The 15,863-nt window shown below is 48.1% G+C and overlaps 1 protein-coding gene across 1 annotated transcript in view; it reads left to right on the forward strand.

Annotated features, from left to right (window-relative positions):
• Positions 1–673: 673 nt before the first annotated feature.
• Positions 674–15,863, forward strand: part of THOC1 (THO complex 1) — a 59,923-nt gene continuing 44,733 nt past the window's right edge. Inside the window, exons 1-3 of the mRNA XM_038747223.1 lie at positions 674–747; positions 14,951–15,024; positions 15,120–15,180. Coding sequence (XP_038603151.1) covers positions 682–747; positions 14,951–15,024; positions 15,120–15,180 — 201 coding nt within the window. The 5' untranslated portion in view covers positions 674–681. The remainder of the gene's footprint in view (positions 748–14,950; positions 15,025–15,119; positions 15,181–15,863) is intronic.

A 15,863-nucleotide genomic window follows, 5' to 3' on the forward strand; every position in this document is an offset into this window, starting at 1 on the left:
ATTATTATTATTATAGGTCTGTAAGGCCACGCCCCCTGACCCAGGGCCCCGCCCCATCCCCAGGGCCACGCCCCCTGGCCCAGGGCCCCGCCCCATCTCGCTGCAGAGAAGCAGCGTGGCTCAGTGGAAAAGAGCCCGGGCTTTGGAGTCAGAGGTCATGGGATCAAATCCCGGCTCTGCCAATTGTCAGCTGTGTGACTTTGGGCGAGTCACTTCACTTCTCTGGGCCTCAGGTCCCTCATCTGTAAAATGGGGATGAAGACTGTGAGCCCCCCGTGGGACAACCTGATCACCTTGTAACCTCTCCAGCGCTTAGAACAGTGCTTTGCACATAGTAAGCGCTTAATAAATGCCATTATTATTATTATTATTATTATTATTATTATTATCTCCCCAGGGCCCCGCCCCCTCTCCCAGGGCCACACCCCTCTCCCCAGGGCCCCGCCCCCTTTCCCCAGGGCCCCGCCCACTTCCTCGGGCCCCGCCCCCTTCCCAGGGACACGCCCCCTCTTCCACAGCCCCCGCCCCCTCTTTCGTGTCCCGCCCCCTTTCCCCGGGCCCCGCCCCTCCCTCGCGAGGCACCGCCCCCTCGCGCGGGCGGGCGGAAGCGGCCTCGTGTCGTCATCAAGGCGCGCCGGAAGTGCGGCGAGAGCGCCGCGCCGCGCCCTTCCGCGGGCCAAGATGGCGCCGCCGCCGGCTGTGGCGACGCCGCTGTTCAGCGTGCCTGAGGCGCGGAGCCGCTTCACGGTGAGCGGGGGGTCCGTCAGTCCGTCGTCCGTCCGTCAGCCATCGTACTTATTAATAATAATACTAATAATGGCGTATTCATTCCGCCCTTACTACGTGCAAAGCGCTGTTCTAAGCGCTGGGGAGGCTCCGAGGCCATCAGCTGGTCCCCCGGGGCCGCTCACACTATTTCAGTCCCCGTTCGACGGCTGAGGTAACTGAGGCGCAGACAATAATAATAATAATCATCATCATCATCCTAATAATAATAGGCATTTATTAAGCGCTTACTATGTGCAAAGCGGCGTGGCTCAGGGGAAAGAGCCCGGGCTTCGGAGTCAGAGGTCCTGGGTTCAAATCCCGACTCCGCCAATTGTCAGCTGTGTGACTTTGGGCAAGTCATGTAACTTCTCTGGGCCTCAGTCCCCTCATCTGGAAAATGGGGATGGAGACTGTGACCCCATGTGGGACAACCTGATCACCCTGTAACCTCCCCAGCGCTTAGAACAGTGCTTGGCACATAGTAAGTGCTTAACTAATACTATCATTATTACTGTTATTTTTGTTATCATTATTATTATTATTATTATTTCTAAGCGCTGGGGAGGATACAGGGTGACGAGGTTGTAAGTGCTTAACTAATACTATCATTATTACTGTTATTTTTGTTATTATTATTAGTATTATTATTATTTCTAAGCGCTGGGGAGGATACGGGGTGACGAGGTTGTCCCCCGGGGGGGCTCCCAGTCTTCATCCACCTGTCTGCTGTGTGACTTTGGGCGAGTCACTTCACTTCTCTGGGCCTCAGTCCCCTCATCTGGAAAATGGGGATGAAGACTGGGAGCCCCCCGTGGGACCACCTGATCACCCTGTAACCTCCCCTGCGCTTAGAACACTGCTTTGCACATAGTAAGCGCTTAATAAATGCCATTATTATTATTATTATTATTGTTATTATTATTATTTCTAAGCACTGGGGAGGATACAGGGTGACGAGGTTGTCCCCCCGAGGGGCTCCCAGTCTTCATCCACCTGTCTGCTGTGTGACCTTGGGCGAGTCACTTCACTTCTCTGGGCCTCAGTCCCCTCATCTGGAAAATGGGGATGGAGACTGTGACCCCATGTGGGACAACCTGATCACCCTGTAACCTCCCCGGCGCTTAGAACAGTGCTTGGCACATAGTAAGCGCTTAATAAATGCCATTATTATTATTATTATTATTATTATTTCTAAGCGCTGGGGAGGATACGGGGTGACGAGGTTGTCCCCCCGAGGGGCTCCCAGTCTTCATCCACCTGTCTGCTGTGTGACCTTGGGCGAGTCACTTCACTTCTCTGGGCCTCAGTCACCTCATCTGGAAAATGGGGATTGAGACGGGGAGCCCCCCGTGGGACAACCTGATCACCCTGTAACCTCCCCAGCGCTTAGAACAGTGCTTTGCACGTAGTAAGCGCTTAAAAAATACCATTATTATTATTATTTCTAAGCGCTGGGGAGGATGCAGGGTGACGAGGTTGTCCCCCGGGGGGGCTCCCAGTCTTCATCCACATGTCTGCTGTGTGACCTTGGGCGAGTCACTTCACTTCTGAGCCTCAGTTCCCTTATCTGTAAAATGGGGATTGAGACTGTGAGCCCCCCGTGGGACAACCTGATCACCTTGTACCCTCCCAGCGCTTAGAACAGTGCTTTGCACATAGTAAGCACTTAATAAATGCCATCATTATTATTATTACTATGTGCAGAACACTGTACTAAGTGCTTGAGAGAGTATAATTCCTGGCCCCTTTTTCCCAGGCTGAGCCCCCTCCTTCCTCACCCCCTCCCCATCCCCCCACCCTACCTCCTTCCCCTCCCCACAGCACCTGCATATATGTTTATACAGATTTATTACTCTATTTTACTTGTACTTATTTATTCTATTTATTTTGTTAATGATGTGCATCTAGCTTTACTTCTATTTAGACACCTGTCTACATGTTTTGTTGTCCGTCTCCCCCTTCTAGACTGTGAGCCCGCCGTTGGGTAGGGACCGTCTCTAGATGTTGCCAACTTGTACTTCCCAAGCGCTTAGTACAGTGCTCTGCACACAGTAAGCGCTCAATAAATACGATTGATGGTGATGATCCCCATTTTGCAGATGAGGGAACTGAGGCCCAGGGAAGTGAAGTGACTCACCCAAAGTCACCCGGCTGACAGGTGGCGGAGTCGGGATTCGAACCCACGACCTCTGACTCCAAAGCCCGGGCTCTTGCCACTGAGAGCCACGCTGCTTCTCAAAGAGAAGTGAAGTGACTGGCCCAAAGTCACCCAGCTGACGTCGGAATTCGAACCCACGACCTCCGACTCCAAAGCCCGGGCTCTTTCCCACCGAGCCGCGCTGCTTCTCTGTTTATTGAGCGCTTGCTGGGTGCGGAGCACTGTACTAAGCGCTTGGGAAGTGCCAAGTCAGCGACATAGAGAGACGGTCCCTACCCGACAGCGGGCTCACAGTCTAAATTCATTCATTCATGCATTCACTCAGTCGTATTTATTGAGCGCTTACTATGTGCAGGGCACTGTACTAAGCGTTTGGGGGGAAGTACAAGTCGGCGACATAGAGAGACGGTCCCTACCCGACAGCGGGCTCACAGTCTAAATTCATTCATTCACTCAATCGTATTTCTTGAGCGCTTACTGGGTGCGGAGCACTGTACTAAGCACTTGGGAGGTACCAAGTCGGCGACATAGACGATCCCTACCCAACAGTGGGCTCACAGTCTAAATTCATTCATTCATTCATTCATTCATTCACTCAATCGTATTTATTTTTAGACTTTGAGCCCGCTGTTGGGTAGGGACTGTCTCTATATGTTGCCAATTTGTACTTCCCAAGCGCTTAGTACAGTGCTCTGCACATAGTAAGTGCTCAATAAACACGATTGATGATGATGATGATGATTGAGCGCTTACTGGGTGCGGAGATCTGTACTAAGCGCTTAGGGGGAAGTACAAGTCGGCAACATAGAGAGACGGTCCCTACCCGACAGCGGGCTCACAGTCTAAATTCATTCATTCATTCATTCATTCACTCAATCGTATTTCTTGAGCGCTTACTGGGTGCGGAGATCTGTACTAAGCGCTTAGGGGGAAGTACAAGTCGGCGACTTAGAGAGACGGTCCCTACCCGACAACGGGCTCACAGTCTAAATTCATTCATTCATTCACTCAATCGTATTGAGCGCTTACTGGGTGCAGAGCACTGTACTAAGCGCTTGGGAAGTACCAAGTCGGCAACATAGAGAGACGGTCCCTACCCAACAGCGGGCTCGCAGTCTAGAAGGCTCTCACCACTGAGCCACGATGCTTCTCTACTCATCATCATCGTAATGATGCCATTTCAGTCATTCATTCACTCAGTCGTATTTATTGAGCGCTTACTGGGTGCGGAGCACTGCACTAAGCGCTTGGGAACTACAAGTCGGCAACACATAGAGATGGTCCCTACCCAACAGCGGGCTCACAGCCTAGAAGGGGGAGACAGACAGCAAAACATATTAACAAAATGAAATAAATAGAATAAACACGTGCAAGTAAAATAGAGTAGTAAGTCTGTACAAACATATATACAGGTGCTGTGGGGAGGGGAAGGAGATAAGGTGGCGGAGGGGGAGAGGAAGGAGGGAGTTCAGTCATTCATTTAATCGTATTTATTGAGCGCTTACTGAGTGCGGAGCACTGTACTAAGCGCTTGGGAAGTACAAGTTGGCAACATATAGAGACGGTCCCTACCCAACAGCGGGCTCACAGTCTAGATTCACTCATTCGTTCATTCACTCAATCGTATTTATTGTGTGCGGAGCACTGTACTGAGCGCTTGGGAAGTACAAGTCAGCAAAATATAGAGACGGTCCCTACCCAACAACGGGCAGCGTGGCTCGGTAGAAAGAGCCCTGGCTTTGGAATCAGAGGTTGTGGGTTCGAATCCCGGCTCCACCACATGTCTGCTGTGTGACCTTGGGCAAGTCACTTAATAGTAATGACAGCGTTTGTTAAGCGCTTACCATGTGCAAAGCACTGTTCTAAGCGCTGGGGAGGATACAAGGTGATCAGGTTGTCCCGTGTGGGGCTCACAGTCTCAATCCCCATTTTACAGGTGAGGTCACTGAGGCACAGAGAAGCTAAGTGACTGGCCCAAGGTCACACAGCTGACAATTGGCAGAGCTGGGATTTGAACCCATGACCTCTGACTCCAAAGCCCCTGCTCTTTCCACTGAGCCACAGTACTTAACTTCTCGGAGCCTCAGTTACCTCATCTGGAAAATGGGGATGATGACTGTGAGCCCCGCGCGGGACAACCTGATCACCTTGTATCCCCCCAGTGCTTAGAACGGTGCTTTGCACATAGTAAGCGCTTAACAAATGCCATTATTATTATTAACGGATTTACAGCCTAGATAGGGGGAGATTTGTACATACTTATTACTCTATCATCTTATTTGTACATATTTATTACTCTATTGATGGTGTGTATGTAGCTATAATTTGTGTATATTTGTACAGATTTAATACCCTGTTTTACTCGTACATATTTCTTACTCTGTTTTAATAATTATGGCATTTATTAAGCGCTTACTGTGTGTAAAGTACTATTCTAAGCACTGGGGAAGTTACAAGGTGATCAGGTTGTCCCATGTGGGGCTCACAATCCTCATCCCCTTTTTACAGATGAGGGAACTGAGGCACAGAGAAGTGAAGTGACTTGCCCAAAGTCACACAGCTGATGAGTGGCGGACTCGGGGGATCTGAACCCACGGCCTCCGACTCCAAAGCCCGGGCCCTTTCCACTGAGCCACACTGCTTCTCCATACAGTAACGATGATAATATTTCTTAAGCACTTACTATGTGCCTAATGCTGTTGTGAGTGCTGGGGCGGATACAAGGTGACCAGGTTGACCCACGTGGGGCTCACAGTCTCAGTCCCCATTTTACAGATGAGGGAACTGAGGCCCAGAGATTTAAGTGGCTTACCCAAGGTCACAAAGCTGGCAAGTGGAAGAAACGGGATTAGAACCCACGACCTCTGACTCCCAAGCCCGGGCTGTTTCCACTGAGCCCCAGTGGAAACAGATGTGCTTAAAGCTGTAATTCTGTTTGTTCTGACGTTTCTTTGGGTTTTTTTTTGATGGTATTTATTAAGCGCTTACTATGTGCAAAGCACTGTTCTAAGCGCTGGGGGGGTTACAAGGGGGTCAGGTTGTCCCACGTGGGGCTCACAGTCTTAATCCCCATTTTCCAGATGAGGAGACTGAGGCCCAGAGAAGTGAAGTGACTTGCCCAAAGTCACACAGCTGACAATTGGCGGAGTTGGGATTTGAACCCACGAACTCTGACTCCAAAGCCCGTGCTCTTTCCACTGAGCCACGCTGCTTTGATACCTGTCTCCATGTTTTGTTACCACCTGTCTCCATGTTTGGTTTTGTTGCCTGTCTCCCCCTTTTAGACTGTGAGCCCATTGTTGGGTAGGGACCGTCTCTATGTGTTGCCGACTTGGACTTCCCAAGCGCTTAGCACAGTGCTGTACGCACAGTAAGCGCTCAGTACGATTGAGGGAATGAATGAATCGATCGATCAACCGACTGATTGCTTCTTATCTTGCCCCCCTACCCTCCCGGACTAGCTTCTCTGTTCATCCTCTCATTCATTCATTCATTCATAATAATAATGACAGTATTTGTTAAACGCTCACTATGTGCCAAGCACTGTTCTCAGCGCTGGGGAGGTTACAAGGTGATCAGGTTGTCCCACGGGGGGGCTCACAGGCTTAACCCCCCGTATTACAGATGAGGGAACTGAGCCACAGAGAAGTGAAGTATATATGTATATATGTTTGTACATATTTATTACTCTATTTATTTATTTATTTATTTTATTTGTACATATCTATTCTATTTATTTTATTTTGTTAGTCTGTTTGGTTTTGTTCTCTGTCTCCCCCTTTTAGACTGTGAGCCCACTGTTGGGTAGGGACTGTCTCTATATGTTGCCAATTTGTACTTCCCAAGCGCTTAGTCCAATGCTCTGCACATAGTTAGCGCTCAATAAATACGATTGATGATGATGATGATGAAGTGGCATGCCCAAAGTCACCCAGTTGACAAGCGGCAGAGGCGGGATTTGAACCCATGACCTCTGACTCCCAAGCTCGGGCTCTTTTCACGGAGCCACGCTGCTTCTCCATTCATTGATTCATTCATTCAGTCGTATTTCCTGAGCGCTTACTGTGTGCGGAGCACTGGACTAAGCGCTTGGAAAGTACAGTTGGGCAACAAAGAGAGATGGTCCCTACCAAACAACGGGCTCACAGTCTAGAAGGGGGAGACAGACAGGGACCTAGAAGCAGCGTGGCCCTGTGAGTAAACCCCGGGCCTGGCAGTCAGAAGGTCGTGGGTTCGAATCCCGGCCCCGCCACATGTCTGCCGCGTGGCCTTGGGCAAGTCGCTTCACTTCTCTCGGCCTCGGTTCCCTTCTCTGTGAAACGGGGATGGAGACTGCAAGCCCGCGCTTCTAGACTGTGAGCCCACTGTGGGGTAGGGACCGTCTCTATATGTTGCCAACTTGGACTTCCCAGGCGCTTAGTACAGTGCTCTGCACACAGTAAGCGCTCGATAAATACGATTGATTGATTGGACAGGGACTTTGTCCAACCCAATTTCCTTATATCCATCCCAGCGCTTAGTACAGTGCCTGACACTAAGCATTTAACAGCGTTACGATTATTATCATTGTTATTCAGGGTCACCGGGGCCGCCAGGATTACTACTACTACTACTACTACTAATACTACTACTAATAATGGTATTGGTTAAGCGCTTACTATGCTCCAGGCGCTGTAGTAAGCGCTGGACTAGAAGGACACAGGTTTAGTGCATCCTCAGCATGGAGAGCATTAAATTGGGGCAAGGAAGGGGAAGGAAGGTCTCAAGGTCCCCAGGGTCTCCGGGAGGCAGAGAACAGCCCGAGGATGCGGGGGAAGGTAGCCAGGAGATGAATCAATCACATTTATTCATCATCATCATCAATCGTATTTATTGAGCGCTTACTGTGTGCAGAGCACTGTACTGAGCGCTTAGATTTTGAGCGCATCCTACGTGCAGAGAACCGTACTAAGCGCTTGGAAGACTACCGACAAGACTGTGAGCCCGCTGTTGGGTAGGGACCGTCTCTATATGTTGCCAGCTTGTGCTTCTCAAGCGCCTAGTACAGTGCTCTGCACACGGTAAGCGCTCAATAAGTACGAATGAATGAATGAAAGCTAGGAGATGGGGTTGGGGAGGGGTGGGGTGACTTCTGATCAAGAGAAGCAGCGTGGCTCAGTGGAAGGAGCCCGGGCTTTGGAGTCAGAGGTCGTGGGTTCAAATCCCGGCTCCGCCACTTAGCTGTGTGACTTTGAACAAGTCACTTCACTTCTCTGGGCCTCAGTTCCCTCATCTGGAAAATGGGGATGAAGACTGTGAGCCCCCCGTGGGACAACCTGATCACCTTGTATCCTCCCCAGCACTTAGAACAGTGCTTTGCACATCGGAAGCGCTTAATAAATGCCATCATTTTATTATTATTATCATTATCAAACCCCTCCCCTCCCGGACCTTCCCTCAGACCCAGCCCATGCCCCTTTCTAGACCCCCTAATGCAGAGCCATCATCAGTCGTATTTATTGAGCGCCTACTGTGTGCAGAGCACTGTACTAAGCGCTTGATGGGGCCAGAAAGTGTGTGTTCTGTGCACTGTACTAAGTGCTTGGGAGAGCACGGCGTAACAGTTGGCGGGTACGTTCGTCTCCCACAACGAGCTTACAGCCTAGAGAAGGTAGGTGAGAAGGCTCTTTTATTCATTTTTTCATTCGTTCGTATTTATTGAGCGCTTACTGGGTACAAAGCACCGCACTAAGCGCTCGGGAGAGTAGGCTATAACAATAAACAGACGCATTTCCTGCCCACCTCGAAGACCTGGACTCATTGGCGATGCTCCCCTGAGCCCAATGTTGGCTGCTTTGGGAATGGGAGGGGAAAAGGGAATTAGGGGGCAGCCCTGTTCTCCCTCCTATTTGGACCCGGGAACCCCGTGTGGAACAGGAATTAGGTCCCACCCGCTTGACTTGTATCTACCCTAGCGCTTAACACCTAGAGTAAACACTTCACAAATATCATTTTTTTTAAAAAAAGGAACTGAACTGTATTAGCAAGTGTGCCTTTTTAATCACTTGTCCTTCCCAAGCGCTTAGTCTAGTGCTCTGCACACAGTAAGCGCTCAATAAATACGCTTGATGATGATGATGATGATTGAGTGAGTGAATGAATGGGCTGTGAGCCCACTGTTGGGTAGGGACTGTCTCTATATGTTGCCAACTTGGACTTCCCAAGCGCTTAGTACAGTGCTCTGCACACAGTAAGCGCTCAATAAATACGATTGATTGATTGATTGATTGAGAGCTCACCTCCTCCAGGAGGCCTTCCCAGACTGAGCCCCCTCCTTCCTCTCCCCCTCCTCCCCTTCTCCATCCCCCCCGCCTTACCTCCTTCCCCTCCCCACAGCACTTGTGTGTATATATATATGTATATGTTTGTATGTATTTATTACTCTATTTTATTTGTGCATATTTATTCTATTTATTTTATTTTGTTAGTATGTTTGGTTTTGTTCTCTGTCTCCCCCTTCTAGACTGTGAGCCCACTGTTGGGTAGGGACCGTCTCTATATGTTGCCAACTTGTACTTCCCAAGCGCTTAGTCCAGTGCTCTGCACACAGTAAGCGCTCAATAAATACGATTGATTGATTGATCGATCATGGGAGCACTGAACATTTTTGATCCATTCAGTCGTATTTATTGAGCGCTTACTGTGTGCCGAGCACTGTGCTGAGCGCTTGGAAAGTACAATTCGACAGCAGATAGGGACAATCCCTACCCAACGATGGGCTTGAGGCCCCAAGGCAGCTGTTGGCGGAGCAGTAAGGGACTTTGTGAGTACCTGGAGCAATCAATCAATCAATCAATCAGTTGTATTTATTGAGCACTTACTATGTGCAGAGCACTGTACTAAGCGCTTGGGAAGCACAAATTGGCAACATCTAGAGACAGTCCCTACCCAACAGTCTAGAACGGGGAGACAGAGAACAAAATCAAACATACTAACAAAATAAAATAAATAGAATAGATACGTACAAATAAAATAAATAAATAAATAGAGTAATAAATATGTACAAACATATATCCATATATACAGGTTCTGTGGGGAAAGGAAGGAGGTAAGAAAGGGGGGATGGAGAGGGGGACGAGGGGGAGAGGAAGGAAGGGGCTCAGTCTGGGAAGGCCTCTTGGAGGAGGTGAGCTCTCAGCAGGGCCTTGAAGGGAGGAAGAGAGTTATGGAGCATTAGAGTTATTTGGTGAAGTAACGTGTGGGTATATGGGGCGTTAGAATGGACCGTAGATGACCAAAGTCTGCAGCCATCTCTAATAGATCATATTGACCGAACACTTACTGTGTGCAGAACACTGCTCTAAACGCTTGGGAATGTCCAGTAGGACAGTCGGCAGTGGCTCAGTGGATAGAGCACAGACTTGGGAGTCAGAGGTCATGGGTTCAAGTCCCGGCTCCGCCAATTGTCAGCCGTGTGACTTTGGGTAAGTCGCTTCACTTCTCTGTGCTTCAGTTACCTCATCTGTAAAATGGGGATTAAAACTGTGAGCCCCGTGTGGGGCAGGGCCTGTGTCTTTGGGTAAGTCGCTTCACTTCTCTGTGCTTCAGTTACCTCATCTGTAAAATGGGGATTAAGGTAAGACTGTGAGCCCCCCGTGGGACAACCTGATCACCTTGTGACCCCCCCAGCGCTTAGAACAGTGCCTTGCACATAGTAAGCGCTTAATAAATGCCATCATTATTATTATTATTTTGTGGGACAACCTTATCACCTTATATCCTCCCCAGTGTTTAGAACAGTGCACATAGTAAGCGCTTAATAAACGCCATCATTATTATTATTATTTTGTGGGACAACCTGATCACCTTATATCCTCCCCAGTGCTTAGAACAGTGCTTTGCACATAGTAAGTGCTTAATAAACGCCATCATTATTATTATTAGTTTGTGGGACAACCTAATCACCCTGCATCCTCCCCAGTGCTTAGAACAGTGCTTTCACCTAGTAAGCGCTTAACAAATGCCATCATTATTATTATTATTTTGTGGGACAACCTAATCACCCTGTATCCTCCCCAGTGCTTAGAACAGTGCTTTGCACGTAGTAAGTGCTTAATAAACGCCATCATTATTATTATTATTTTGTGGGACAACCTGATCACCTTATATCCTCCCCAGTGCTTAGAACAGTGCTTTGCACATAAGTGCTTAATAAACGCCATCATTATTATTATTATTTTGTGGGACAACCTAATCACCCTGCATCCTCCCCAGTGCTTAGAACAGTGCTTTCACCTAGTAAGCGCTTAACAAATGCCATCATAATTATTATTATTATTTTGTGGGACAACCTAATCACCCTGCATCCTCCCCAGTGCGTAGAACAGTGCTTTGCCCATAGTAAGCGCTTAACAGATGCCATCGTTATTAAGAGGGGCCCAGCAAAATGGAAAGCGAACCCTGGTAAGACGAAGAACCCCTAATTATTCCTTTCATCTGATGTTTGGCTCTGTCGGTTCTTTTTCATTTCCACTTGCTGGAGTCGGTCACTGAAACGTCCTTCTGCCAACCCAGCTGGCGGGTGTAATGTCGGCACGAGCTGTCCCCGAAAGGAAAATGTTCCAGTTGACTACGATTTCAGGAAAGCTGTTTAATTGCCTGCAAGTTGGTAACGTTAGAATCTGCCATCAGGAGCTTGGGCTTCAGGACCAGGGACCTGCATAGAGGAACTGATGAGAAGATTATTATTATTATTATTAATAATAATGGTATTTGTTAATCAATCAATCAGTTGTATTTATTGAGCGCTTACTAAGCACTTGGGAAGTACAAGTTGACAACATATAGAGACAGTCCCTATTTGTTAAGTACTTACTATGTGCCGGGCACTGTTCTAAGCCCTGGGGTAGATCCCAGCTAATCGGGTTGGTCACAGTCGCTGTCCCACCCGGAGCTCACAGTCTTAATCCCCATTTTCCAGATGAGGGACCTGAGGCCCAGGGAAGTGAAGTGAGTTGCCCAAGGTCACACAAATGGGAAATGGCAGAGTCAGAAGGAGAACGCGGGACCTTCTGTCTCCCAGTCCCGTCCTCTAGCCGCTCCGCCAGGCTGGAGGATTAGTGGCTTGTGATAGTGCCACTCACACTCTCTTCCCCCTGCCAGTCATCTTCAAGCGCTTAGTACAGTGCTTTGTAAGTCACTTCACTTCTCTGGGTCTCGGTTACCTTATCTGTGAAATGGGGATTGAAAATTACGAGCCCCACCACGAGACCCACCGTGAAGGGTCCCTTCAAAACCCTACTGAAAGCTCACCTCCTCCAAGAGGCCTTCCCACACTGAGCCCCCTTTTTCCTCTCCTCCTCCCCCCACCCTACCTCCTTCCCCTCCCCACAGCACCTGTATATATGTTTGGACAGATTTATTACTCTATTTATTTTACTTGTACATCTTTATTCTATTTTATTTTGTTAATATGTTTTGTTTTGTGGTCTGTCTCCCCCTTCTAGACTGTGAGCCCGCTGTCGGGTAGGGACCGTCTCTATATGTTGCCGACTTGTACTTCCCAATAGTACAGTGCTCTGCACACAGTAGGCGCTCAATAAATACGATTGAATGAATGAATGAAAGTAAGCGCAGAATGAGTAACTGTTCCTACCAGGGCCCAGAGCGCAACAAGCGAGAGGGTGGGCTGGAGTGTGGTACGTTGTGAAGAAGCTACATGGTAATAATAATAATAATAATAATGGCATTTATTAAGCGCTTACTGTGTGCAAAGCACTGTTCTAAGCACTGGGGAGGCTACAAGGTGATCAGGTTGTCCCGCGTGGGGCTCACAGTCTTCATCCCCATTTTCCAGATGAGGTAACTGAGGCACAGAGAACTTAAGTGACTTGCCCAAAGTCACACAGCTGACAACCGGCGGAGCCGGGTCTTTGCCACAGCACGAGGGTAGGTCTTCTAGGAGCCTCTAGAATGTGAGCTCGTTGTGGGCAGGGAATGGGCCTGTTGACTCTCCCAAGTGCTTAGTACAGTGCTTTGCACACAGTAAGCGCTCAATAAATACGAATGAATGAATGAAAGTGCCTTCTCACCTACCTTCTCTAGACCGTAAGCTCGTTGTGGGAGGCGAACGTGCCTGCCGACTGTTACAGTGTTCTCTCCCAAGCACTTAGGACAGTGCTCTGCACACACTGAGCACTCGATAAATATGATTGATCGATCGATTGATTACCTGCTTCATCTGCCTGGGCTCTGGGATTGCCCCCAAGCATTCTATTTATTCTATTTATTTTATTTTGTTAGTATGTTTGGTTTTGTTCTCTGTCTCCCCCTTTTAGACTGTGAGCCCACTGTTGGGTAGGGACCGTCTCTATATGTTGCCAGTTTGTACTTCCCAAGTGCTTAGTACAGTGCTCTGCACATAGTAAGCGCTCAATAAATACGATTGATGATGATGATGATTCCCGAGGCTAACAAGCCAACGGAGGTGGGGCTGGGAAGGGCCTGAAATGAAGTCCGTCAATCAGGGTGACACACAGATGTCACCGTCCCAAGTGAAATCCGAGTTGGGACAAGAGGTACCACAAAACCGTGACCGTCGGAAGGTTGGACGTTCACATGGCCAACTTGTCCTTCCCAAGCGCCTAGTACAGTGCTCTGCACACAGTAAGCGCTCAATAACTACGATTGAATGGATTTATTACGGACGTATTTATTCTATTTATTTTATTTTGTTACTATGTTTTGTTCTCCGTGTCCCCCTTCTAGACTGTGAGCCCGCTGTGGGGTAGGGACCGTCTCTATATGTTGCCAACTTGTCCTTCCCAAGCGCTTGGTGCAGTGCTCTGTACACAGTAAGCGCTCAATAAATACGGTTGAATGAATGAATTTAGTACTCTATTTTACTTGTACATACTTATTTATTTTATTTTGTTAATATGTTTTGTTCTCCGTGTCCCCCTTCTAGACAGTGAGCCCGCTGTGGGGTAGGGACCGTCTCTATATGTTGCCAACTTGTCCTTCCCAAGCGCTTGCAGTCAGCGCTCAATAAATACGGTTGAATGAATGAATTTAGTACTCTATTTTACTTGTACATATTTATTTTATTTTGTTAATATGTTTAGTTTTGTTGTCCGTCTCCCCCTTCTAGACCGTGAGCCCGCTGGTGGGGAGGGGCCGTCTCTATATGTTGCCAACTTGTCCTGCCCAAGCGCTTAGTACAGTGCTCTGCACACAGTAAGGGCTCAATAACTACGATTGAATGAATTTATTGCTCTATTTTACTTGGACATATTTATTCTATTTATTTTATTTTGTTAATATGTTTTGTTCTCCGTGTCCCCCTTCTAGACTGTGAGCCCGCTGTGGGGTAGGGACCGTCCCTATATGTTGCCAACTTGTCCTTCCCAAGCGCTTGGTGCAGTGCTCTGTACACAGTCAGCGCTCAATAAATACGGTTGAATGAATGAATTTAGTACTCTATTTTACTTGTACATATTTATTTTATTTTGTTAATATGTTTAGTTTTGTTGTCCGTCTCCCCCTTCTAGACCGTGAGCCCGCTGGTGGGGAGGGGCCGTCTCTATATGTAGCCAACTTGTCCTTCCCAAGCGCTTAGTACAGTGCTCTGCACACAGTAAGCGCTCAATAAATGTGGTTGAATGAATGAATTTAGTACTCTTTATTTTACTTGTACATATTTATTTATTTTATTTTGTTAATATGTTTAGTTTTGTTGTCCGTCTCCCGCTTCCAGACTGTGAGCCCGCTGGTGGGGAGGGATCGTCTCTACATGTTGCCAACTTGTCCTTCCCAAGCGCTTAGTCCAGTGCTCTGCACACAGTAAGCGCGCAATAAATACGATGGAATGCATGAATGAATAAGTCGCGGTCCGTACTGTCACCGACCGTTTGTCACCATCGTTCTTTCTCTTAACTGTCCTACTTTTCTCACGTAAGAGCAATGGCCGCTGTCATTTCTAATTTCTAACAATTGTCTTAAATTGCCCCACTGTTCTCTACTGATCTGTCGGATTTGTTTCCCTAGAATTCCACCCGAGACGCCTTGTCCAGCAAAAGTATCAAACCTCTGTTGAACACGTTCAGCCAGCTGCCCGGAAGGTGCGTATCTTCTCGGTTCGAAAACCCGCGTTCGAGTGGTTACCCTCGACTTGGAACCGTTCAACAGCGCAAATGGCGTGTTTTGTTTTTAACAGTGAAAATGAGAAGAAATGTACCCTTGATCAAGCTTTCAGAGGTGTTTTAGAAGACCTAATTGTAAGTACTCCTCTAAGTTTTCCATTCCGATGGCAGATCCGCGAGCTTGGGGTAAATCAGTGCCATTCAGGAGGAAGCCGGGTAGATTTTTACGAGGGAAACCTCTTAAATGATGACGATTTACGGCAGTGGACTTGTGTCGGTTATAAAGCTGCCTTCCCCTTCACCACCATTGAGTCGCTCGCTGGGCTGCAACAGCTGCTCGCTCAGACGACCCGCCAGCGTACGCGAGTTTACCGGTAAATGAAGTCTTCACCCAGTTGCCCGGCAACGAGTGGGTAGTATCTTTGCCCCGTCTTTACGTTAAGGAAAACTCGTGGTGTAAGAAGCAGCATGGCCTAGTGGATAGCTCCTGGGCCTGGGAGTAGGAAGGATCTGGGTTCTAATCTGCCACTTGGTCTTGATCCCCCTCCTTCCTCTCCCCCTCGTCCCCCTCTCCATCCCCCCGTCTTACCTCCTTCCCTTCCCCACAGCACCTGTATATATGTATGTATGTTTGTACATATTTATTACTCTATTTATTTAGTTTACTTGTACATATCTATTTATTTTATTTTGTTAATATGTTTGGTTTTGTTCTCTGTCTCCCCCTTCTAGACTGTGAGCCCACTGTTGGGTAGGTAATGTCTCTATGTGTTGCCAACTTGTACTTCCCAAGTGCTTAGTACAGTGCTCTGCACACA

This window comes from Tachyglossus aculeatus, chromosome 5 (genome assembly GCF_015852505.1).
Source record: "Tachyglossus aculeatus isolate mTacAcu1 chromosome 5, mTacAcu1.pri, whole genome shotgun sequence".
Lineage (NCBI taxonomy): Eukaryota > Metazoa > Chordata > Mammalia > Monotremata > Tachyglossidae > Tachyglossus > Tachyglossus aculeatus.